The sequence below is a fragment of the Sciurus carolinensis genome, chromosome 7, assembly GCF_902686445.1.
Source record: "Sciurus carolinensis chromosome 7, mSciCar1.2, whole genome shotgun sequence".
In the NCBI taxonomy this organism is placed as follows: Eukaryota; Metazoa; Chordata; class Mammalia; order Rodentia; family Sciuridae; genus Sciurus; species Sciurus carolinensis.
In genome coordinates this window covers 61,974,416-62,000,215 of record NC_062219.1, presented here as the reverse complement: position 1 = coordinate 62,000,215, position 25,800 = coordinate 61,974,416, and the positions used below count along the sequence as shown (strand labels likewise).

Sequence of the window (25,800 nt, the reverse complement as noted above, 5' to 3'; positions counted from 1 at the left end):
GGAAGGCTTAGAGAAACAAACCAAAGGAATGAACAATCTATTCAATGAAATAATATCAGAAAATTTCCCAAATCTGAAGAATGAAATGGAAAACCAAGTACAAGAGGCTTATAGAACTCCAAATATACAAAATTACAACAGACCCACACCAAGGCACATTATTATGAAAATACCTAACATACAAAATAAAGACAGAATTTTAAAGGCCGCGAGAGAAAAGAATCAAATTACATTCAGGGGGAAACCAATAAGAATACCAGCAGATTTTTCAATCCAGACCCTAAAAGCTAGAAGGGCCTGGAACAACATTTTTCAAGCCCTGAAAGAAAACGGATGCCAACCAAGAATCTTATACCCAGCAAAACTTACTTTCAGACTTGACGACAAAATAAGATCCTTCCATGATAAACAAAAGCTAAAGGAATTTACAAAAAGAAAGCCGGCATTACAGAACATTCTCAGCAAAATGTTCCATGAGGAAGAGATGAAAAACAATGATGCAAATCAGTAACGGGAGGAACTAGCCTAAAGGAATAGCCAAATAAAGGAGAAACCAAATCATGTCAAAAAACAAAAATGAGTCAAATGACTGGGAATACAAATCATATCACAATAATAACCCTGAATGTTAATGGCCTGAACTCATCAATCAAAAGACATAGACTGGCAGATTGGATTAAAAAGAAAAATCCAACAATATGCTGCCTGCAAGGGACTCATCTCATAGAAAGAGATACCCATAGACTAAAGGTGAAAGGATGGGAAAAAACATACCATGCACACGGACACAGCAAAAAAGCTGGAGTATCCATCCTCATTTCAGATACTGTGGACTTCAAGCCAAAACTAGTCAGAAGGGATAAAGAAGGACATTACATGCTGCTTAAGGGAAGCATAAATCAGCAAGACATAAGAATCATAAATATCTATGTCCCGAACATTGGCTCATCCATGTACGTCAAACAAATTCTTCTCAATTCCAGAAATCAAATAGACCACAACACAATAATACTAGGCAATTTTAACACACCTCTCTCACCACTGGATAGATCTTCCAAACAAAAATTGAAGAAAGAAATCATAGATCTCAATAACACAATCAACAATTTAGACTTAACCGACATATATAGAATATACCTTCCAACAAAGAACGAATACACTTTCTTCTCAGCAGCACATGGATCCTTCCCTAAAATAGACCATATTTTATGCCACAAAGCTACTGTTAGCAAATACAAGAAGATAGAGATACTACCTTGTACTCTATCAGATTATAAGGGATTGAAATTAGAAATAAAAGACAGAATAAAAAACAGAAACTTCTCTAATACCTGGAGATTAAATAATACACTAATATATGATGAATGGATAACAAAAGACTTAAGGAGGGAAATAAAAAAATTCTTAGAAGTAAACGAGAACAAAGACACATCATATCAAAATCTCTGGGACACTATGAAAGCAGTACTTAGAGGAAGATTTATTTCATGGGGCGCATTCAACAAAAGAAGTAGAAATCAACAAATAAATGACTTAACACTACAGCTCAAAGCCCTAGAAAAAGAAGAGCAGACCAACACCAAAAGTAGTAGAAGACAGGAAATAGTTAAAATCAGAGCGGAAATCAACGAAATTGAAACAAAAGAAACAATCGGAAAAATTAACAACATAAACAGTTGGTTCTTTGAAAAAATAAACAAAATTGATAAACCCTTAGCCACACTAACAAAGAGAAACAGGGAGAAAACTCAAAACTAAAATTCGGAATGAACAAGGAAATATCACAACAGACACGAGTGAAATACAAAACATAATTAGAAGCTATTTTGAAAATCTATACTCCAATAAAACAGAAAACCTCAAAGACATTAACAAGTTTCTAGAGATATATGAATTACCTAAACTGAACGAGGAGGATATACAGAACTTAAATAAATGAATTTCAAGCAATGAAATAGAAGAGGTCATCAAAAGCCTACCAACAAAGAAAAGTCCGGGACCAGATGGGTTCTCAGCTGAGTTCTACAAAACCTTTAAAGAAGAGCTCATTCCAATACTCCTCAAAGTATTCCATGAAATAGAAGAGGAGGGAATCCTCCCAAACTCATTCTATGAAGCCAGTATCACCCTGATACCTAAACCAGACAGATACACATCGAGGAAAGAAAATTTCAGACCAATATCCTTAATGAACATCGACGCAAAAATTCTCAACAAAATTTTAGCAAATCGCATAAAAAATATATTAAAAAGATAGTGCACCACGATCAAGTGGGTTTTATCCCAGGGATGCAAGGTTGGTTCAACATCCGGAAATTAATAAATGTCATTCATCATATCAACAGACTTAAAGAATCACATGATTATTTCAATAGATGCAGAAAAAGCATTCGATAAAATACAGCATCCCTTCATGCTCAAAACACTAGAAAAAATTGGGGTAGTGGGAACATTCCTTAACATTGTAAAGGTCATCTACCCTAAGCCCATGGCCAATATCATTCTAAATGGTGAAAAACTGAAAGCATTCCCCCTAAAAACTGAACAAGGCAGGGATGCCCTCTTTCACCCCTTCTATTCAACATCCTCCTTGAGACTCTAGCCAGAGCAATTAGACAAACCAAAGAAATTAAAGGGATACGAATTGTAAAAGAAGAACTCAAACTATCCCTGTTCGCTGATGACATGATTATATATTTAGAGGAACCTGGAAATCCCACCAGAAAACTTTTAGAACTCATAAGTGAATTCAGTAAAGTAGAAGGTTACAAGATCAATGCTCATAAATCCAATGCATTTTTATACATAAGTGATGAATCTTCAGAAAGAGAAATTAGGAAAACTACCCCATTCACAATAGCATCGAAAAAAATAAAATACTTGGGAATCAATCTCACAAAAGAGGTGAAAGACCTCTACAATGAGAACTACAGAACACTAAAGAAAGAAATTCAAGAAAACCTTAGAAGATGGAAAGATCTCCCATGTTCCTGGATAGGCAGAATTAATATCGTCAAAATGGCTATACTACCTAAAGTGCTATACAGATTCAATGCAATTCCAATTAAAATCCCAATGATGTACCTTGCAGAAATAGAGCAAGCAATTATGAAATTCATCTGGAAGAATAAAAAACCTAGAATAGCTAAAGCAATCCTCAGTAGCAAGAGCGAAGCAGGGGGTATTGCAATACCAGATCTTCAACTCTACTACAAAGCAATAGTAACAAAAACGGCATGGTATTGGTACCAAAATAGACAGGTAGATCAATGGTACAGAATAGAGGACATGGACACAAACCCAAATAAATACAATTTTCTCATACTAGACAAAGGTTCCAAAAATATGCAATGGAGAAAAGATAGCCTCTTCAACAAATGGTGCTGGGAAAACTGGAAAACCATATGCAATAGAATGAAATTAAACCCCTATCTCTCACCCTACACAAAACTCAACTCAAAATGGATCAAGGACCTTGGAATCAGACCAGAGACCCTGCATCTTATAGAAGAAAAAGTAGGTCCAAATCTTCAACTTGTTGGCTTAGGATCAGACTTCCTTAACAGGACCTCCCATAGCACAAGAAATAAAAGCAAGAATCAACAACTGGGATAGATTCAAACTAAAAAGCTTTCTCTCAGCAAAGGAAACTATCAGAAATGTGAAGAGAGAGCCTACAGAGTGGGAGAATATTTTTGCCAACCATACCTCAGATAGAGCGCTAATTTCCAGAATCTATAAAGAACTCAAAAAACTCTACACGAAGAATACAAATAATCCAATCAACAAATGGGCTAAGGAAATGAACAGACACTTCACAGAAGAAGATGTACAAGTAATCGACAGATATATGAAAAAATGTTCAACATCCCTAGTAATAAGAGAAATGCAAATCAAAACTACCCTAAGATTTCATCTCACCCCAATTAGAATGGCGATTATCAAGAACACAAGCAACAATAGGTGTTGGCGAGGATGTGGTGAAAAAGGAACACTCATACATTGCTGGTGGGGTTGCAAATTAGTGCAACCACTCTGGAAAGCAGTGTGGAGATTCCTCAGAAAGCTTGGAATGGAAACACCATTTGACCCAGCTATCCCACTCCTTGGTCTATACCCAAAGGACTTAAAATCAGCATACTACAGAGATACAGCCACATCAATGTTCATTGCTGCTCAATTCACCATAGCCAGATTGTGGAACCAACCTAGATGCCCTTCAGTTGATGAATGGATAAAGAAACTGTGGCATATTTATACAATGGAATATTACTCCGCAACGAAGAATGATAAAATTATGGCATTTGTAGGCAAATGGTCGAAATTGGAGAATATCATGCTAAGTGAGATAAGCCAATCTCAAAAAACTAAAGGACGAATGATCTCGCTGATAAGCGGATGAGGACATATAATGGGGGTGGGAGGGGTTAGCATTAGGTTTAGGGTTAGGTTTAGAGTTAGGCTAAGGAGAGCGGTAAGAATGAAGGAAAGAAGGACTGTATAAAGGGAAAAGGGTGGGAGGGGTGGGGGGGAAGGGAAAAAAAAGAAACATCATTACCCTATGTAAACGTAAAAAAAGAAAAAAAAAAGTGAAAAAAAAAAAAAAAGAAAAAAAAGGAAAACACATAACTCACACACATGTATGGGATATATCCTATTTTACATTCATAGTGCATTAGTTACTAAAAAAAAATCTACAGATTCATAAGAAAAATGAAACTTTTATACAGAAAAAGAAGTACCTATTCATCCTATTCGTTCTCTAAATTTCTAATGCTTCAAATCAAATTTCTAAAAATAATCCTACCAGAAATGTAATCACCTGATTTTCTAAAGGAACTTATATGATACAGGCAATAGGTTTCCAAACTATTAATTTTCACTGCTTTTGAAACAAAAGTCTATGTATTTTAGATCCTTCCTCTGGAGTGATTTATTCAAGATTCCAGAAAAACAATGCTTTGCTATGATTCTAATCAATAAATGAATCCATGACAATAAAACTAAAAATAAAATTTCCCCCATTATCATATAACTACTCAAAAATTTTATCTTTTTCTTTCTGTAAATAATAATATTATCCTCATTTGCTATGGGAAACTCCTCCTTCATTCCTAGTGGCTCATGGTAGTTGACAATAAGGATACACATCTTTATCAAGAAGAACCCCACACTTCCACCAAATGAAAAGGCAATAGTTCAGAAATAAACTGTTAACCTCTGTCAGGAAAATTAAACTTTATCCCAGGAGATTTTTTTCTAGGCAGAACCTGTGGTAAAACTCTTCTTTCTGGGATTGAAGTATGAGAAAACAAACGTTTGGGCCTCTGACATATACTATTCCCTTGCTGTATGGAGAAAGCAAATCTGGGAATCAGGAGATGAAAAGAATAAGAGAAAACAAAGAGATATGAGCAAGAGAAAGGTAAAAGGGAAGGAAAGAGAAACAATAAGGAAATAAAGAGAAATAGAGAGAGAATGAAAAAGAGATAATGATGCAAGAAAAGATCTAATGACATCATTAGATATATCCAAGATGGGAATACAGGCAGCTTTACTCCTAGACAATTCAGTTAGAAATGCCAATAAATTGTCTTTGTTGTTGTTTTCACTTTGACTTCTGTAACTGCCAACTCAGCAAAATCGGACTAATCTAGAGATCCCCATCTAATTTTTTTAGATTATTCCCATTACAAAAAAGTATAAAACCCACTTACATTGAAACTTTTACAAACCATTTTAGCAATTAAAATTTCTCCTGAACTTTTACATCAAATTACAAAATACTTTAAGAAGACGGATGTATTCAATGTAACAGTCAGGAAGAGTCCTAAGTTGGTTAGGAGTGGCATGCAATTAAGATCCAAGTTAAAAAAAAGAAAGACAACACCCACCATCTTTAGAAGCACTTTCCCTGATACTTAAAAGATCCCATCTGGTATAAAAAGATACAAGTGTAGTGTGATAATTTTAAGTCGTTTGGGTATAAGCTGAGGAGTGGGATAACTGGATCAAAAGGTGGGTCCATTCCAAGTTTTCTGAGGATTCTCCACACTGCTTTCCAGAGTGACTGCAGCAATGTACAAGTGTGCCTTTTCCCCCACATCCATGCCAACATCTATTATTGCTTGTGTTTTTGATAACAGCCATTCTAATTGGAGTAAGATGAAATCTTAGAGTTATTTTAATTTGCATTCCTCCAATTACTAAAGATGTTGAACACTTTTTCAAATATTTATTATTAGCCTGTATATCTTCTGTAAAGTGTCTCTTCAGTTCCTTGGCCCATTTATTGATTGGGTTCTTTGTATTTTTGGTGTAAAGTTTTGTAAGTTTTTCATAAATTTTGGAGATTAGTGCTCTATCTGAAGTGTATGTGGAAAAGATTTTCTCCCACTGTGCAGGCTCTCTTTTCACATTATTGATTGTATCCTTTGCTGAGAAAAAACTTTTTAGTTTGAATCCATCGCATTTGTTGATTCTTGCTTTGATTTCTAGTGCTTTGGGAGTCTTGTAAAGGAAGCCTGATCCTAAGCCAACATGATGAAGATTTGGGCCTACTTTGTCTTCTGTTAGGTGTAGGGTCTCTGATCTAATTCCTATGTCCTTGATCCATTTTGACTGAGTTTTGTGCAGGGTGAGAGATAGAGGTTTAATTTCATTTTACTGCATATGGATTTGCAGTTTTGCCAGCACCATTTTTTCAACAAGCTATCTTTTCTCCATTGTATGTTTTTGGCTCCTTTGTCTAGTATGAGGTGACTATATCTATGTGGTTTTTATCTCTGAGTCTTCTGTACCATTGGTCTGCCTGTCTATTTTGGTGCCAATACCATGTCATTTTTGTTACTATTGCTCTGTAGTGTAGATCAAGGTCTGGTATTGTGATACCTCCTGCTTCACTCTTCCTGCTAAGGATTGCTTTGGCTATTCTGGATCTCTTAGTTTTTCCAAATGAATTTCATGATTGCTTTCTCTATTTCTATGAGGAACATCTCTGGGATTTTAATTGGAATTGCACTGAATCTGTATAGTGCCTTTGGTAGAATGGCCTTTTTGACAATATTAATACTGCCTATCCAAGAACATGGGAGATCTTTTCATCTTCTAAGGTTTTCATTAATTTCTTTTAGTGTTCTGTAGTTTTCATTGTAGAGGTCTTGCACTTCTTTTGTTAGACTGATTCCCAAGTATATATATATATATATTTTTTTGAGGCTATTGTGAATGGAATGGTTTTCTTAATTTCTCTTTCAGAGGATTCATCACTTATGAATAGAAATGCATTAGATTTATGCACATTGATTTTATATCCTGCTACTTTGCTGAATTCATTTATTAGTTCTAGAAGTTTTCTGGTAGAGTTTTCAATGTTTATAGCCCCTCAATTCACAAGAGCTAGATTGTGGAACCAACCTAGATGCCCTTCAACAGATGAATGGATGAAGAAACTGTGGTATATATACACAATGGAATATTATTCAGCCATAAAGAAGAATAATATTATGGCATTTGCAGACAAATGGATGGAATTGGAAAATATCATGCTAAGTGAAATAAGCCAAACCCAAAAAACCAAAGGTGAATGTTTTTCCTGATAAGTGGATGATGATACATAATGGGAGTGGGGGTGAGAGAAGAATGGAGAAACTTTAGATTATGTAGAGGAAAATGAGAGGGAGGAGGAGGCAGAAGTATGAAACATGGTAGAATGAGACAGACATCATTACCCTATGTACATGAATGATTACACAAATGGTATGACTCTACATCATGCACAACCATAGAAAAGAAAAGTTGTACCCCATTTTTGTATAATTAATCAAAATGCAGTCTGTAAAAATAAAAAAAATTATTTAAAAAAACCCTTCAGATAATGCAGCCAGTTCCATAAGAATGTTTTTGAAGCTTCCATAGAAGGAAAATGGAGAGCATAACCCTAAATGTAACTTGACAAGCGCAATCTGCAGATTTCTGAACAACATCATCCTTCCACACTGTTTTCTGATAGTCTTCCTTGATACAGGGTTAAAACTCAAGAGATACCATGCTGTAACCTGCCCCTAGCCTGACTGCCCAGAATTCCTTTGCAAAAAGAAAATGGAATGTTATCTTGATGTGCTGCTTCCAGCATTCTCTGGGGATATGAAATAAGTTCAAACTTTCTTTAGAAATGATCAATTTTCTCAAAATAGTCATAAGAGAGGACTTGATTTTTATAACAAATAAAGTGTAAGTATTTGAAGTGATAGGTATGCTAATTAGCCTGATTTTATCATTCCACAATGTATACCTCCATCAAAACACCACACTGTATTAGTATGTTAATAAAAAATTTAATTAAGAAAAAAAGAAAAATCTATTCTAGGTTTACTTGGATGGGAATATAGCAATTGGATTCATTCATTACCCTATGTCATGTATAATTACACAAATGGTATGAATCTACATTGTGCACAACCACAGAAATGAAAAGTTGTACCCCATTTGTGTACCAATGAATCAAAATGCATTCTGTAAAAATAATAAGAAGAAGAAGAAGAAAAAGAAGAAGAAGAATTTAAAAAGATACAAGTGAATAGAAGCACCTACTAAGCTATTAGGCATTTTGTTAACATCTATATTTTTTCCTGAGGTTTGTATTACCACTCAACTCATGATGTGTGGTAGCCTCGTTATCTAAAGTTATATGGAATAAATTTATTTACTATATGTACACATTGCATTTGAATGTGTTATTTTCAATTTATTAACTATCATAAAAATGAAAATTATAATGACAATGAGAAATCACTATGTACAATCAGAATGGATAAAATAAAAATAGAAATGATAAATAAGAATAAACATACCAAGGACTGAAAGAAAAACAAAAATTGTGACAATATCAAGTTAGCTAGTACATGGAGAAATAAGAATACATTGGATTGCTGATGGGAATATAAAATGGCACAGTTACTCTAGAAAACATTTTGTCAGGAAGGACAATAGAATTAATCTGACATCACTTTCCTATGTTCGTATATGAATATACCACCAGTGAAAAGCCACATCACGTACAATCACAGGAATAGTATCCTAAGTAGAAAAAGGTATACTCCATGTATGTATAATATGCCCTCTACTGTCATGTGTATCTAAAAAGAATTTAAAATTTTAAAAAACCTAAACATGCAACACAATGTAATCTGGCCAATGCATTCCCAGGTATTTATCATAGAAAAAGGAAAACTTACATTCACACAAAAACCTGGACAACATATTTTATAAAGCTTTATCTGTGCTTTGAACACTACTATGTCTCTGCAACCCCAGATTCTTATGCCGAAGCCCTAACCCTCATTGTGACTCTACTGGACATGGGATCTTTAGGGATGTAATTATAGTTAAATGAGGTTATAAAGGTGGAATCCTAACCTGATAAGAAGAGAAAAAAACACCTGAGATTTTTTTCTATACATGCAAAAAGGAAGACTGAAGACTGAAGGTGACTGTCTACAAGCCAGGAAGAAAGCCCTTGTCACCAAATCTGCCAGTACCATCTTGCTCTAGAACTTACAGCCTGCAAAACTTTCAGCAAATAAATTCCTGTCACTGCAACCACCTGGTCTGTGGAATTTTGTTATGGCAACCCAAGAAGACTACTGGAATGCATAACTCCTAAAAATACTATGGAGAAAACAGATGTCATTGGATGGATGAATAGTTAAACTGTTGTTATCCACATCATAAGCAGTAGGCACAATAAAAACCATGCCCCTTCTGCTGCCTTCACTCCCCTTTGTCTAGTACCAAAATACCTCTATTCTCCTTCCCGCCACACACCATTATTGAATTATCATCTGCATATCAGAGAAAACATTCAGGCTTTTGTTCTTTAGTATTAACTTACAGGTAATTCTGATGCATAGGATGAGAAATACTGCTTTAAGACATAATTAGAATTTCATCCTATTATAAAATCTTTCTGTAGAAAATGGCTTAAAATTGCAGATGATGAGGAATTAGTTTAAAAATAATAAAGACTTATATGGAATATTGTGTGGTGATTTAAAAACTTATGCAATAAGCTAGGCACAGAGGTACACAACTGTAATCCCAGAGGCTCAGGAGGCTGAGGGAGGAGGATCTCAAGTTCAAAGCCAGCCTTGGCAACAGCAAAGCACTAAGCAACTCAGTGAAACCCTGTCTCTAAATAAAATACAAAATAGGGCTGGGAATATGGCTCAGTGACTGAGTGCCCCTGAGTTCAATCCCTGGTACCCCTCAAAAAAAAAAAAACCAATGCAATATGTCCATTGACACTGAAAACTGTAAGTAAATATATATAAATATTATATTTATATAATATAATATAATATATTATTATATAATATATAAAATGATGCAATTCCACTTTTGTAAAAAAAATGCATATACATAAATATATAAAGAATGAAATTGATTTTTCTTATTCTTTGGATATTTTTTATGTTGCTTTATATTGCTCCTTTTGTGTTATGGTTTAGATATTAGGTGTCCCCCAAAAGCTCATATGTGAGACAATTCAAGAAAATTTAGAGATGAAATGATTGGGTTATGAGAGCTTTAATCTGCTTAGTGCATTAATCCCTTAATAGGGATTTACTGGGTGGTAAATGTAGGCAGATAGGATGTCATTGGAGGAGGTAGGTCATCGAGGGCATGACTTGGGGTTAATATTTTGTCCCTGGTGAGGAGAGTTGGCTCTCCCTCTCTCTCTTTCCCAGTTCCATGCCCTGAGCTGCTTTTCTCCACCATACCCATCTGCCATGATAGACTGCCTCACCTCACGCTCAGAGCAATGGAGTTGGCTATATATGGACAGAGACCTCTGAAACTATGAGCCCCAAAATAAACATTTTCTCCTCTAATTGTTTTTTGTGAAGTCTTTTTGTCACAGCATCAAAAGGTTGACTAAAACAGAAATTGGTACTGGGAAGTGGGGTCCTTGTTGTAACTAAACTGACCATGTGGTTCAGAAACTTTTGGAGCTTTTTAGAATTTGTGGGAACAATTTTGAAAAGTTTAGAGATGCAAGCTGGAAAAGTTTTAGAATGTCATAAACAGTTTAATGGCTGTTTCTGTGTGAGCTCAGAAGACCAGAATGCCAATAGGAGTATGAACAGTAAAGATAAGGACTCGTGGGGTTTCAGAGAAGGACTATTGGAAATTGGACTAGAGACCATTCATATTATGTTCTGGCTAAGAAATGTCTACATTTTGCCAGTGTCCTAAGACTTTTTGTAAGGCTGATTTTAAAGGTGATAGACTTTTTAATCTGGTGGAAGAAATTTGTTACACAGCACAGCATCAGGAGGTGGCATGGATATTGCTGGTAGCTTTTGGCCAAATTTATTGTGATAATTAGGAGCAGAAAGTGAAGCAGACAGATTTGAAAAACCTGCAGTTTAGGCATAAAACTGTGAGTAAAATTGGGCAAAGGAAGGTATGGTTAAAGACATTACAGCCACCATAGAAATGCTAAATTCTTTACCAAGAAACAACAGTAGTCTTTATTTTAAATAACTTTATTTTAGTTATTTATTCTTATGTGGTGTTGAAAATCGAACCCAGTGCCTCACATGTGCTAGACAAGTACTCTACCACTAAGCTACAACCCCAGCCCCATAAACAAGTCTTGAAGGCATTTCAGTAATTGGCAAGACCATACCCATCTCAAACTCAAGGGTCTAAAAGTAAAAATTCCCTTGAGAAGAGACCAGTGGGGCATCCTGCTTGCACAGGGAAGCCTAGAAAGTTGTTTCTCATGCTCAGCCACCCAGGCAGGCACTCAGAGACTGCTAAAGCCAGCCCAGGAGTCTAGGCTGCTGCTCAAGATGGCAGCATACACTGGCATCAACCACATGGTACTGGTTCTGCAGGAATACAGGATGATAGAGATATGAGGTCATGGAAGCTACCAGCAAGATTCCAAAAGAAGGTCTAGGAGGCTAGGTAAAGTGCTCCAGGACTGGAGTCCCTGGGGGCTGCCCCTGAGGGGGCGCTGCATGGACAAGCAAGAAAAAAGATGCAACTGCAGTAGAAACCTCTGAGATTAAGAAATGCCAGAACCAAGAAACATCTGCCAAGGAAAGCTACAGGAATTAAGCACAGACAAGCCAAGAGAGAGGCCAGCAACCAGCAAAGCCAAAAGGGCAGAGCTACGCAAGCCCTTTGAAGAGAATACCATAATGCCATGTGCTACAGATGCTACATATGGAGCTACAAGACTTGTTTGTCCAAGTAGATTTCAGTCTTGCTTTGCTCCCATCTCTTCTTTCTATGCCCCTATTTCTCCTTCTTGGAATGGAAATGTTTACTATGTTCCTTTATATATTTGATACATGTAACCTGGTTTTGATTTTTACAGGAGCTCATGCTGAAAGTGTACCTTCAGTTTCAAAGGAGATTTTGGACTTGGAATTTTGGGGAATGCTAAAATTGTTAAGACTATGGAAACTCTTGAAATGGACTAAATGTATTTTGCATTGTGAGATGGGCATGAACATTTGGGGGCCCAATGAAATGTTATGATTTGGATCTTAGGTATCCCCCAAAAGCTCTCTCTGCTTCCCAGTTCCATGTCCTGAGCTGCTTTCCTCCATTACACCTTCTGCCATGACTTGGGCCCAGAGCAATCAAGTCAGTCATCTATGAACTGAGACCTCTGAAATTGTAAGCCCCCAAATAAGCTTTTGTTCTCTAAAATTGTTCTTGTCAGGTCTTTTGGCTGCAGTGAAAAAGCTAACTCAAACATCTTGCTCATCTGCATTATTTTATATTTCTGAATACCTATGTCTTTCTTATATATTTTTTTAAAAATCCAAGCTTCATTTTGATGCTGAGAACGATTAACTTTAAAAAATATGTGTACTTTAAATTAAAATACATTCTATTTTGAGCTAGAACAAGTATGGCAAAACTTTACCAAATGTGAATCTAAGTAAAGGATGTATGGATACTAATACTCAAACACATTTTCATTATTTGAAACTTACTAAAAATTTAAAAGTTATGGAGAAGTAAGTTAAACAAAGTACTTTAGAATTTGGCCCATCCCCCAAGAAAAGTATTTTATTTTACATTAGGGTGCCATTTGATAAAACAATAAATACATGAATCCTTTAAAATATTTTACTTATCAATTTACATAACTTAAACCAAAAAAAATACCTGAAATAACCAAAATAAGCATGAAAACATTGATAGGTTGATGTCAATATATATATATGTGTGTGTGTACATATATATGAATATACAAAGAAATATAATCATAAATGGTTTTTAAAAATTTAAACTCCCCTAGTTTTCCTCTTTAGTAACCAAACATTTGTATCTCTGTACTATATTAAGCAACTACTTTTTAAAATATTTTTTCTAATACAAATTTATTTATAATATACCAAGCCTCAAAAATATCAATTCTATAAAAGGTTTATCTCACCTCATCTAAGTCTTGGATATAAACTGGCTTCTCCTCCAAGCCAACTGGCATTGGTTCACTATAGGGAATTCTTACTTCTTCATAAAGCTTGTTATTCTCTCTTTGGATTCCTTCTGGTAAAATCATCTATAAATATCAAAATAACAATTCAATAATAACAAAAAATAAAAGAACTGCTCTGGTAAATATTTTTTTAATTAGAGAAAGAGAGAATGCTATTGGTTTTATGACACAGCACTGGCAAATAAATTTAGCTAATTTAAAGAAAAACAAACCTAAATAAAAACCACACACACTAAACATTTTTGTGTTATATGATATATACAGCACCCACAGTACATTGATATAATCTTTTTTGGTTTTGGTTTTTTATTTTTATTTATTTATTTATTTTTTGCTACTGGAGGATTAAACTCAGGGGCACTAAACCACTGAGCCACATCCCCAGCCCTGTTTTTGCATTTTATTTAGAGACAGGGTCTCACTGAGTTGCCTCATTGTTGCTGAGGCTGGCTTTGAACTCATGATCTCCATCTTAGCCTTGTGAGCTGCTGGGGTTACAGGAGTATGCCACTGCACCTGGTGTTCATGAATCTTAAAGTATACATTAACTACAAGCCCTGAAGCCCTGAAGACAAATATATAAGTATAAAAATGCATAATATGTGGCATAAAACTTAGTCAAGCAGTGATACAACTAATAATATTCAAATTATAAATTTCGACAATGATGAAAGAGAAATGGTCTGAATATGGTCTGAATACCTACTATATGTCAGAACTTTATACATGCTGCAATATCTCATTATCCTATTATTTTAAATATTGTTAAATATTTAAGTATAATTTAAACAACTCGCACTGTACTCACAAGGGAAACAGGGAAATCTATGTGTTTATTGCCTAACAACTGACATATTTCCAAGAGTGGTTATAAACTAATGACATACCTTTGCACCAGCAATGAATGCTGATGTTTTCCTGGCTTCAGCCTGGGAATCATAAACATGGGGATAACGAATTTTTTCAATGTCCATGTCTCTCTGCCTGCTAAGAATTGGAACACTTCTAGCATTCAGAAGTGCCTGCTCTCTGAAAATACAAAAATGGTAGGCCAAACTTGACATTTTATTTTGAAAAGGTTAGCACATACTAAAGCAAGATCATTATAATAATTATTTCTGGTACCATTCCATTATAAAGAAAACAATTAAACTACACAAAGGAAGATATCAGAAACTCAGAAATTTGGGGGATAACCAAATAGGATTCAGCACATTTTTTATTTACTACTTTTAGATGCCAATCAATAAATTTGAGTTAATATTCATTTTTTATAATTTTGTATTCTCACAACTTGAAAATGTTTAAGCAAGGTAAAAATTGCTTTTTGGAAAAGTTACAATAATTAAAGAATCAAGTACAATAATGAGTTCATTTCATTTTATTCCTTTTTACTTCTAGAGAACAACACACACACACAAAGTAAAATTAAGTTGGTAAAGAAAACAAAAGTATCAAAATAAATATAAGTAGGTTTTCTGTAACTTCAATGAGTGGCATATGCATGGCAACTAAAAATAGCTTACCTTATAATCTAAATCTCTCAACAATGTGAATGCAACCAATAATATTCTAATTGGTGGATAATTTTTTTTAATCTCAGAAAATTAAGGTGTCATACAATGAAACTCATGGTTACAAGAAAATGGGACTATAAGTAAGAATCTCTCAGCTAAAATTAAACTAAAAAAATATGTAACAGTAGCAATTACAACGCATGTTTTTCAGCTTCTTGCTTTTATTACCTGTGTATCCGCAATTCCTTAGGATCAAAGCCCATAAGTCCATCTCCAGAAACTTCTGCATCTTCTCCAGACTTTTTTTCTCGTCTAGCAATTCTTTTTTCTTCACGTCGATACTGTTTCATTAACTGTTTTTCTTGTTCAGACTGAATAGTGACTTGACAACCATAATTAGGTTTGGTATTCTCTCCTAGAATTTTTTTGCAATTGTCTACAAGGCAAATTTTCAAAATATAATGAACTACACATCTCTTAACATCATTTAACCATTATGAAAACCATTTAATTTTCCCCCACAACAATGAAACAGCACAATGCTCTTATAATTCACATTTTAAAGTGGGCATATTCAATTCAAAATATTCATATACTAAGGACAGATTTTTAAAATCACAATACCTAAGTAATATTAGCTAATGGTTTAAGGAAAGTCAGTAAGATTTACTTCCTCTAGATTCAACAGTTTAGTGTTACTAACAGTTTAAATTCTTACATATAACATCAGGAGCCTGAAAATTCAATTTTATAATTTTGAAATAATTTGTTTATATATTTCAAAAACTTTAATTATTAATACTAATTAGCACTTGCTGTTAGTATAATACCAAAATAAAATTATTATTAAACTTTCCCTAATATAATAGCCTTTATTCCATTAAGTTGTATGTATGTAATTACATATTCATACTGAAATAAAATATATTAACATAAACTCAGAACATACTTATACACAAAGCAAATAAAACAAGAGCAAGGTCTACCTTTTCATGGATAAAAGGGCTTTAAAAATTGAAAGAAGGCAAGACACTAAAGGGTACCAGGGCAATCAAAACTCAATGTTTACAAAATATAAATTAGATCTGTGGTTTGGTCAACTTGATATTCAGGATAAATTTTCTTCCAACAGGATCCAAGTTAGTAAGCTTACTATATTGAGGATACTACATCCCAGGCACTGCTGCTAGGCTAGGAAGAGAATACAAGACTTGGCTCATATTCTGACAAGCAAAGTCCAAGTTATTTTATCAAATTCTAAGATGTAATTCAGAAAAGGGAAGGAATCAACGATAGTACCCAGTTGGGAAAATTTGTTTTCTGATTCATTGTTAGTCAAACTGAAATACTGAAATATTACTGCCTCTTTACAGGATTTTAAATGAGTCATTTAACTCTCAATCACATGAAAGGAAAAAAAAAAAAAACTCTCTCTAGTGCCCTAAAAAGAAAGTTGTCTCAAAAATACAAAATGAGGTATAATCCCATGTACATTAGGATTAAAACTTACAAATCTGAAAAGGTATTTTCATTTTTAAGTCTTATATACCTTACTTTCTAAGGAAGTCTTATACACTTACTATAACTGAATTTATGATTAAATTTCAGTGTCAGAAAAAGAAAGGAGCATTCTGACAGTTTTTACATGCACTCTGAACTAAAAAAAAAAAAAGTTAAATTGCCTGCAAAGCCACTCAGTCAACAATACAGATATTAAACAGAATGTATAAAATTTGAATAATGCCACTTACTTATCAGAAATGAGTGTTAAGCATTTTAAGTGTGGACTTCCTTTGGATGACATACTAAATTCTGTGTGCTGGTGTCATTAACATTTTAAGCAAATGTGACAATACTTAAATACTACTATACATATTTATAATCATTCAAATAAGGAAATTAAAATTATAAGAAGAAAACATATTGTCTCACTGAAAGATTTATAAGGCTTCAATTGAAATATACTAGAGTCCTGTAAGACTAAACATAACAAAATTTTTAAAAGTAAAGCAGCAAATGCTTAAAGGTATGGCTCCTCTTGTTTGGTTAGGCTAACTGTAGGGAGTGACAAGCAGAAATGAAATAACCTTAATAGTAATGCTAACAAAATTTTACTGAAGAACTACATATATGATTATTGCCTTTTCCAACGTAAATATAACAGAAAAAGTCCTGTATAACTATTACTACTCAAAATATTGTCACTTGATATTATGAACTGACTAGGTTTTAACTTCATAATACACTCTCTGTACCAGTTCTGAAGACAGAATTTAATTCACAAAGTATCTTCAACTTAGAGATCAATTTCTCATTCACTCATGTCACTTCTCATTCACTTTACATTTACTGATCGTAAGAATAGAGGCAGAGTAGGGTAGATGTATAAATGGATAAAAAGACTCAAAGAAAATGAGCATGAAATCTAGAAAATGCTAGATAAAAAGAAGTCATTGCTCTCTTAAGACAAAGGTTGTGGAGAATAAGAAAAAGGATAGAATATGGTTAATAATGGGCTCATTAAGGTACCTTAATTAAGAAAAGGTACAATTTGGCAGTTATTAGAGAATTTTGAAGGATCACTAAATGCAAAACGTCAAAATATAGACACAAATGTGAACACTAATAAAATTACAAGAGTATAAAGATTCTTCCTTTTCCCTTAATAAAAATTTAAGGAAAAGAATTTTAATGCATATACAACAAAATTTTACTACCAAAGTAAAATTTTTAAAAATATGCTAGCTTTCAAGTTCTATATTGCAGCCCTTAAAAAACACTGTTTATTCATTTAAATGTCTCAAATTTTCTAGTATATAGTCATCATTTTTAAATAGTAGCAATATTTAATGATCTAGTATAGAATATGAAAGGAAAAGCTATTTGAGAAAAGTAAAAATCACTTCAGGACTCCAATATATTTTTTTGTTTTGTTTTGTTTTGTTTTGTTTTGTTTTTATTGTAAACAAATGGTATACATGTTGTTTCTCTTTTTGTACATGGTATAAAGGCATACCATTTGTGTAATCATAAATTTACATAGGGTAATGTTGTTTGATTCATTCTGTTATTTTTCCAATATATTTTTAATAATTTAAATTTGGTACTTATTTTCCATTATAAAAGTGTGTTGTTTCTAAGAAATTATCCTAATAGAATAAAATTTGTGAAATAAACACAGTGAACATAAACAAAACTAATTCATCATCTAAAGCTTCCAAAACAAAAATATGACATTGGTTTCATCTTTAAACTTTTTGTTACTAAACCAGCACTACTAAAAGCTAGATCAAAGATCAATGGAATTATATTAATCTATGAATATGTCAAAATAAACCCCATTTTATATGTAATTATAATGCATCAATCCAAATAAACTTCTTTTAAAAAGTATAGAATCAATAAATATCTCTATAACCACATTTAAGAGAATGACAAAAGAAATACCAAATTCTCAGAATTTACATCTTCACAGGACTAGATATTTTACTTGATCCCTTTCTTCTGGCAAACACCAATTTTAAAAGCTCCTAAATCCTTTTGAGTTACTGCACTGAGTCTGATTATATACTTCTGAGTACAACCAGGAGGCTTCTGGATCAAGGAACTTTAGAACTGTTCAAAGAACTTGAACCAAGACACCTATAAAAAGATGAAGTTGCACCAGTCCAATCTTCAAAATTTCTAACCATCCCAAAGCAACTCCAGGCTTCTAAGAACATTCATCAGTATTAAAGGAAATTCATAAGATATTTTGGATTGAACAGGCTACTTAGATCAAGTCTATTTATAGTTTCCTTCAGTGGGAAAATCATTTAAAAAATCACATAACTTATAAAGAAGGGAAGATGGAGGGTAGCCAAAATAGGCAGATGTTCAAGGTGTCTAATTTCTGTGCTCATGCACTTTTTTATAATATCAAACTATCTGTAAGTTTAGCAAAGTATATTGGGGTAAAGGTCTAAAAAAATCTAATTTTCCTGTTTATCACTTAAAACCTGAGTCTGGCCTCACAGTGTCATATGTCAGATTTTGTTTTCTTTTGTTTTGTTTTGTAATTTTGGCTTCCTACCTGTCCCTCGTTTTCCTGGGATTTTTAAATACATGTAATACATGACACGATCGGCACTCAAGTTAAGTGTGATAATTACACTGCAATTAAGTAGAAACTGTCATTGTTCTTAGCTGTATGCTGAAGACTATTTATTTATTTACTCATTCATTCATTCATTCATTCATACATACATACATACTGGGGATTAAACCAAGGGGCACTGTACCACAAAGCTACATCATCAACCATTTATAACTTTTTTTTTTTTTTAAACAGGGTCTTCCCAAGTGGCTGAAGTCAGCCTCAAGTCTGAGATCCTCCTGCCTCAGTCTCAGACTCCCTAGTCACTAGAATGACAGATGTGTCACATGGTGCCTGGCTGCTAAAGATTTTATAGATGAAGTATCATGATATCTGCAACTTTCTATCATTGTTCAGCAAAAATTTTAAATGTAGGTGTGTCTTTAGAAAAAGGGCCAGTTGGAGCAAAATGTTAATGACTAGTGAAAATACATGAAGGTTATGTAAGTGTTCACTGTATTATTCCTATACTTTTACTATGGGTTTTAAAGTTTTGGAAAGAAAAAGTTGGGGATAAATTATAATACTTGGTCCCTAGAAAATACAACATGTATTTGCTTTCAAAATCATCTATTAAGTATTTCTACCTTTTACCAAAAAAAAAAAAAAAAAAAAAGCCATGCCCAAACACTGCAATATGTTCCTATTTGGATCATTTAGACTTGTTTCATAATGTACCATACCTAAAAATCTAGTTAACAGAATGACATGAGTAAATTACATAAAAGTCCAAAGGTCAAGAAAAGTAAAATTATATATTTTTAAATTGGTTAACCAATGAATCTTTCTTTTAAATTAGAATGACCACTACATACTTTCTTACCTTGAAGAGCCTGAATCTTATGATCATTTGAAGAATTAAGAAATCGATCCACAATTGTAATTCTGTTCTGGAGGAGTTTCTCAATAAGATCAAGTCCTTCGGGTCCAAGCAATTCAAATAACTTATAGAAAGAGAAAAACAAAATTCCTATTACCTCAAATTAACTTGTTCATGTCATTAACAGTCTACTAAATATAGGAATGAAGTCAATATAATATAAAAGTACCCCAAAAATTTAAGAAATGTAAAATATTTAAAATGGAAATTACATTTTCACATTGCTAAGTGGTTATATGCAATTATATAGTTAAAAATTATCATTTAATGTTTAAAAATAATTATGATTTAAATCCATAACGGTAAATCACAGAATAACAAATTTGGTGCTTGGCTTTTCTGGGCATTAAGAAACAAAATTCTATAATTAATTTAATTTGCTTTTTAATCATACTGTTCTGGTTTTCCAAGTACAGATGAGTACTATTGCTCTTACATCTTACTATATTTTAGAGTCAAAGAACCATAAGAATGTTTTAGTGAGTGGTGAACACAAGTCAATGTTTGACATGTACTTTAAACATTTAATAAATCTGGTATCTAAAGCATAGTGCAGCAAATGCTTTATGGACTTTTATATAAATCTCCCATGCCTATACTCTCTTAGGCAGTTGCTGTCAAAAATTAAGCTGATTTCAGAGTCACAGAACTACTATAAGGGGTCAGAGATTTTAAATTATATAACCATATGATACAACTGCTTTAGAGAGTCTTTCGATTTCCTCAAGTATAATCTGGGAATATATACTTTTTCTTTCTTTCCAAAATGTTGTACTTTAACTTTGCATATGACTATGTTATAGTAACCAAATTCTGCTATCAAAGACACACACAAAGTCATAAGATAATTTATGCTGTGTATATATGAGATATTAAATAATGAACATTTTCTTTATTGAAGTTATGTGTATGAAAGGAAAATGAAACAATAAAAGAAACAAAATGAATTAAGAATGCTCTTATCTACCAATTCTAAATATACCAGTAGCATTTATGGAGCATTTATTGTATGCCATTTATTGAATATTTATTATATAACAGATACTATGATCAGCACTAAGTTGTTGCTCCTAACAACTTTTTCAAATCAATACTGTTATTACTTTTGGACTTAGGAAAATTAAGCTTTAGAAAATTTACATAAATTACTTACTGTTACATAGCTAATAACAGTTTTGAAATGACACATATCAGAATCCAATCACAAAGAATTTCCCACTATACTATGGAAGCACCTTTGACTATTTTCTAGAAAACTGTTGTAATACAGAAAACTAATATATTGTCCATAAAAGATAATGAATTAGGAAATATAAAGAAAATGAGACTAACACATTTTGGCGGGGAGTGGGGAATACTGGGGATTGAATTCACAGCACTCAACCACTGAGTCATATCCACAGTCCTATTTTGTATTTTGATACAGGGTCTCACTGAGTTGCTTAGTGCCTCACTTTTGCTGAGGCTGGCTTTGAACTCGCAATCCTCCTGCCTCAGCCTCCAGAGCAGCAAGGAATTATAGGCATGCACCACTGTGCCCGGGGAGGCTAAGAAATGTTTTTAAAGGAAATTTCTATTGAGTTCATCCCCAAAACAAAACAAAATAGGGGGAAAAAAAAAGAAAATGAAAGTTCATTGGAATAGACAAAGGGGAATGTAAGGAAGGGAGAGGGACAGGAATAGAAAACAGAATGAATCGGACATCTCTACTATCATTATGTGTGAATACAAGACTGATGTAATTCTATATCATATACAAACACAATAATGGGATTGTAAACTGGAACAAGTTATACTTACTCTACATATGTATAATATATCAAAATGCAAACGAGTGTCATTATATCTAGAAAGAATAAAAAAATAAGAAATATGAAAGCAAAAATAAAACTTGGGACATCATCCTACACACCCAAATAAAAAGAATATGTGATAGTAAGGGATTAAGAAAAACAAGGATAAAGCCTACTATAAAAGAAAATCTAATAGTCTCTCTCTTTCTCAGACTCCTTTAAAGAATAATTCATCCATAAAATACAGTGTGTGGAATCTAAGGGTCCCTGAGACTCTTTAGGGGTCCATAAAGTCAACACTATTTTCATAACAATATTTGGGTGCTATCTGTCTTTTACACTGTTGACATTTGCACTGATGATGCAAAACCAGTGGGGGAAGGGTTTTTGCACAAATAAAACCAGTGTTGTCAAACTGTCATACAAGCACAGTTATAAACAACAAAAATCCAGTTTCACTTAAGAATACCATTAAGTGAGGTAATAATTACTAATAATTACTAATCTCATATAAGCATATATCTTTTTAAATACTCAGAACAAAACACTGACACAAGGAAGTGCATATGAAATCACTTCTGCCACACAATATACCATGAAATATCTGAAAGATAACTGCTAGTCAGATCATTTCATGTAACACCATTTTGACATGAGAGAATGAATGAAGTCTTCTCTCGTTTGGTTATTCAAACTAAGATATTTGACAGTTTCTGAAAAACGAAAGAAGTGACTTTGCTATACCAAGGAAAACAACTAAACAGTATTTGCTGCCAATCATAAAATTCAAGCTTTCAAGAGAAAAATCAAAATTTTTGAAAACTTGTATTTACCAATGAAAATTTGATCATTTTCCAATATTTAAAGATTTCTCTGAATGTATCAGTGGTGAGATCAATGAATTAATACTATTTTTAATATTATATAATCAAATGTGTCCACATTTGGAAGACAGGTATAATTCACTGAAACAATTATGTCACATATTATTCCATTAAAATGAGAAGACCAACAGATTTTAGTGAAACAATTCATGAAAATTTCATTTACATACATTCAGATTTTCACTATAACTAACCTGTAAGAAACTATCACTTATCAAGTTTTAATATATCAAAAAAGAATATGAAGAACTACTTGAAAAGGTTTTATTTTATTTTATTTTTATTTTTTTAAAAGATGCTATTCCCTTTTTTTTTTTTTGGCTGGGATGTAGCTCACTGGCAGAGTGCTTGCCTACCAAGCACAAGGTCCTGGGCTCAATCACCAATATTGCCAAAAAAAAAAAAAGTAAGTTATTATTCCCTTTACTAACTACTTATCTGTGTGAGGCTGTGTTTCCTTTGTATACTTCAACCAAAATATAAATTGCAGTAGATTGAAAGCAGAACCAGACATGAGATTCCACTTATTTTCTATTAAAGCAGACATTACAGAGATTGCAAAATAATGCTAATTTTCTTTCTAAATTTTCTAGTACGGAAAAATATAGTTAACTTTCATCCAACTATGCTAACTTCTAATGGGTTTAATATTTGTTAAATACTTTAAAATTTTACTCAGTTTTAATTTCTAATATATTAACTATCAAGACATAAACATTAGCAAAATCTTTTTGAAAACCTTAATAATTTTTAATAGCCTAAGAGGTACTAATATTATAAAGTTTGATAACTGATACCCAAGACTATCACAAAACGCATTTCAATGGTCTTTTCCTTACTTTATACCATGTTTCTATAGTTTTTTATACCATGGCACATGTGGAAGATCTTAATGTTTATAAGGCATACCAAAGGAAATGGACAAGGTTGCTGTGACCAAAAAGAGACTACTTGAGGGCCCAAGCAGTCCTTGGCCTCAGACAACTATCCTGAGGGTTAACGGTTAACTAGAGTAATATCCCAGCCTACCTGCATCCAATTTAAATCATGTGCCCTGACACCAGTAGGAAACCTCTAGTACATGAACACACAAATCTGTTCATATTATATACCATGGTTGAAAATCTTTAATACCATCACAATGCTTATAAGATAAAATCCAAACATCTCAGCACCTGCATAAGATATCATTTAATGTCTGGCACCAGTGGATCTGTCAGTCATCACATTCTGGCTTTCCCCAACTGACAAATCCTTACCATCCAATGACACTAGGCTTTCTGCTGCTCCAGGACTAAAACATGCTCCTGCACATCTCCATGTGTCTGTACATACTGTTTCTGCTAGATGGAATCTTCTTTCTACTCTTCTCAGCCTGATAACTCTTCCTTCTAATCTTCAAAGTACAGCTTAAATAATAACTCTTTCTGTGAGGCTTCATCTGTCTTTATTTTTTATGGTAGGAATAAAAGTTTCCCCATTAGTTTATATCCTCCTTCAAAGAACCCCTCCCCTTTGTTTCTCCAAGAGTTACAATACAAAGGCAAATGCTAAAATGAATCAAAGACATACTTTATTCATATAACAGAATATTCTCTCCCATTTTTAACCCTTCAATGAATCACTTTTTAAAGGGAATTATTAGAGGTACTAGTTGTGTTTAAATAAACTCTCTAAATGAAAGTCAAAACTGTCTCTAAATATAATTCAAAATACAGAAAGAATCCAAAATGGGTTGCTTTCAAAGACACAAAGAAATCTTTTGCCAGATATTATCCAACACAGGATGAAGATTAAGTTTTTGTTGTTGTGTTTTTGATGTTTACTCTCCTTCATATATTGTAGCTAAACATCTTAATGACCCTCATCCTATGAAAATGATTTATAACACATATAAGTAATATAACTAAATCCACATTAATAGACTATCTAGAAGAATGAAGAATAATAACAAGAAGTACTAACAGATCTATGAAAAACTAAAGATGGGCAAATTGTCTAGACAAAAATAATAAACTTAGGATCCATGTTTGATCCTCCTTTCTTAACATCCTTCAAGCATCCTTAAAAATGCTGAAGGTGTGTTAATTACTCAAATATTTCTTAATAGATTTATAAATTCATAGCAATCATCATAAACTTCTAGGAAATAAGTTAGAAAATCTAACTATTCATTTAGAAAAATCTCTAGTTGTAGTAGAATATGTATCAAGAATATATTTTAAAATAAAAGAACAATGCCTTAAGAATTTCCACATAAACATGCAATGTTGTTTGTATTGAGTATTAAGCACTCATCTTAGTATAAGATATTCATCAACACCATAAGAAAATGACTATTCTGATCATAATCAACACTGTAAGACGGTCATTAAAAAGGTTACTTTTATAAAAGATATTCTATGCTTTAAATAATAACTATTGATTTGTCATTTGAACAATACATAGAAAATAATCCCTTAACACCAAAAACAAGTTTCTAAATCATCATGTCTTAAGTTTACCAATGATTTTCTTAAAAAATCTAGTTTTTGTTTTTTTTTTTTCCTGAGTACTAGCCATAGCTTTTGACACTAAATCTCCTTGGCCACAATTCTTTTTCCTTTCTCAGCTTTTCTTGCTTCAAATTTGCTGGTCTCTTCCCTAGCTTCAGGCATAGTCATTCATTCAATTTCCCCACTTCCAAAAAAAGAATTCATCCATTTTCAGTGTGCAGGGCCACACATGAGAACCACAAAATCTTCGCCCTATACAACTCAGGATAATGAACACACAGTCTCCAAAGTGGCAACTATATTAGTTGGCATGGTGTTACTTGACATACCTGAGAATATTAACTTACACAGAGAAAGAGTTTATTTTGGCTCACAGTTCTGGATGTTCCAGTCCATCATGAGGCATCACTTTGGGCCTCTGGTGAGGGCAGCACATCATGACAGCGACATGGGGCTGAGCAAACCACTTGCATCATAAGCCAGGAAGCAGAAGGAGAGAGAAAGGGAAGCAGAGGGAGAGAGGAAGGGGCCATCATAAGCCAGGAAGCAGAGGGAGAGAAGATTGGGT

The 25,800-nt window shown here is 33.3% G+C and overlaps 1 protein-coding gene across 5 annotated transcripts in view; it reads right to left on the bottom strand.

Annotated features, from left to right (window-relative positions):
• The window catches only part of Ascc3 (activating signal cointegrator 1 complex subunit 3), a 404,873-nt gene that overhangs the window by 301,149 nt on the left and 77,924 nt on the right, over positions 1–25,800 (bottom strand). For 4 of the 5 annotated variants that reach the window (XM_047557710.1, XM_047557711.1, XM_047557712.1 and 1 more), the window contains exons 5-8: positions 20,004–20,124; positions 15,274–15,481; positions 14,416–14,557; positions 13,466–13,591 (exon numbers count right to left, since the gene is read on the bottom strand). In XM_047557710.1, coding sequence (XP_047413666.1) covers positions 13,466–13,591; positions 14,416–14,557; positions 15,274–15,481; positions 20,004–20,124 — 597 coding nt within the window. The remainder of the gene's footprint in view (positions 1–13,465; positions 13,592–14,415; positions 14,558–15,273; positions 15,482–20,003; positions 20,125–25,800) is intronic. The other variant, XM_047557709.1, reaches the window with a different exon arrangement.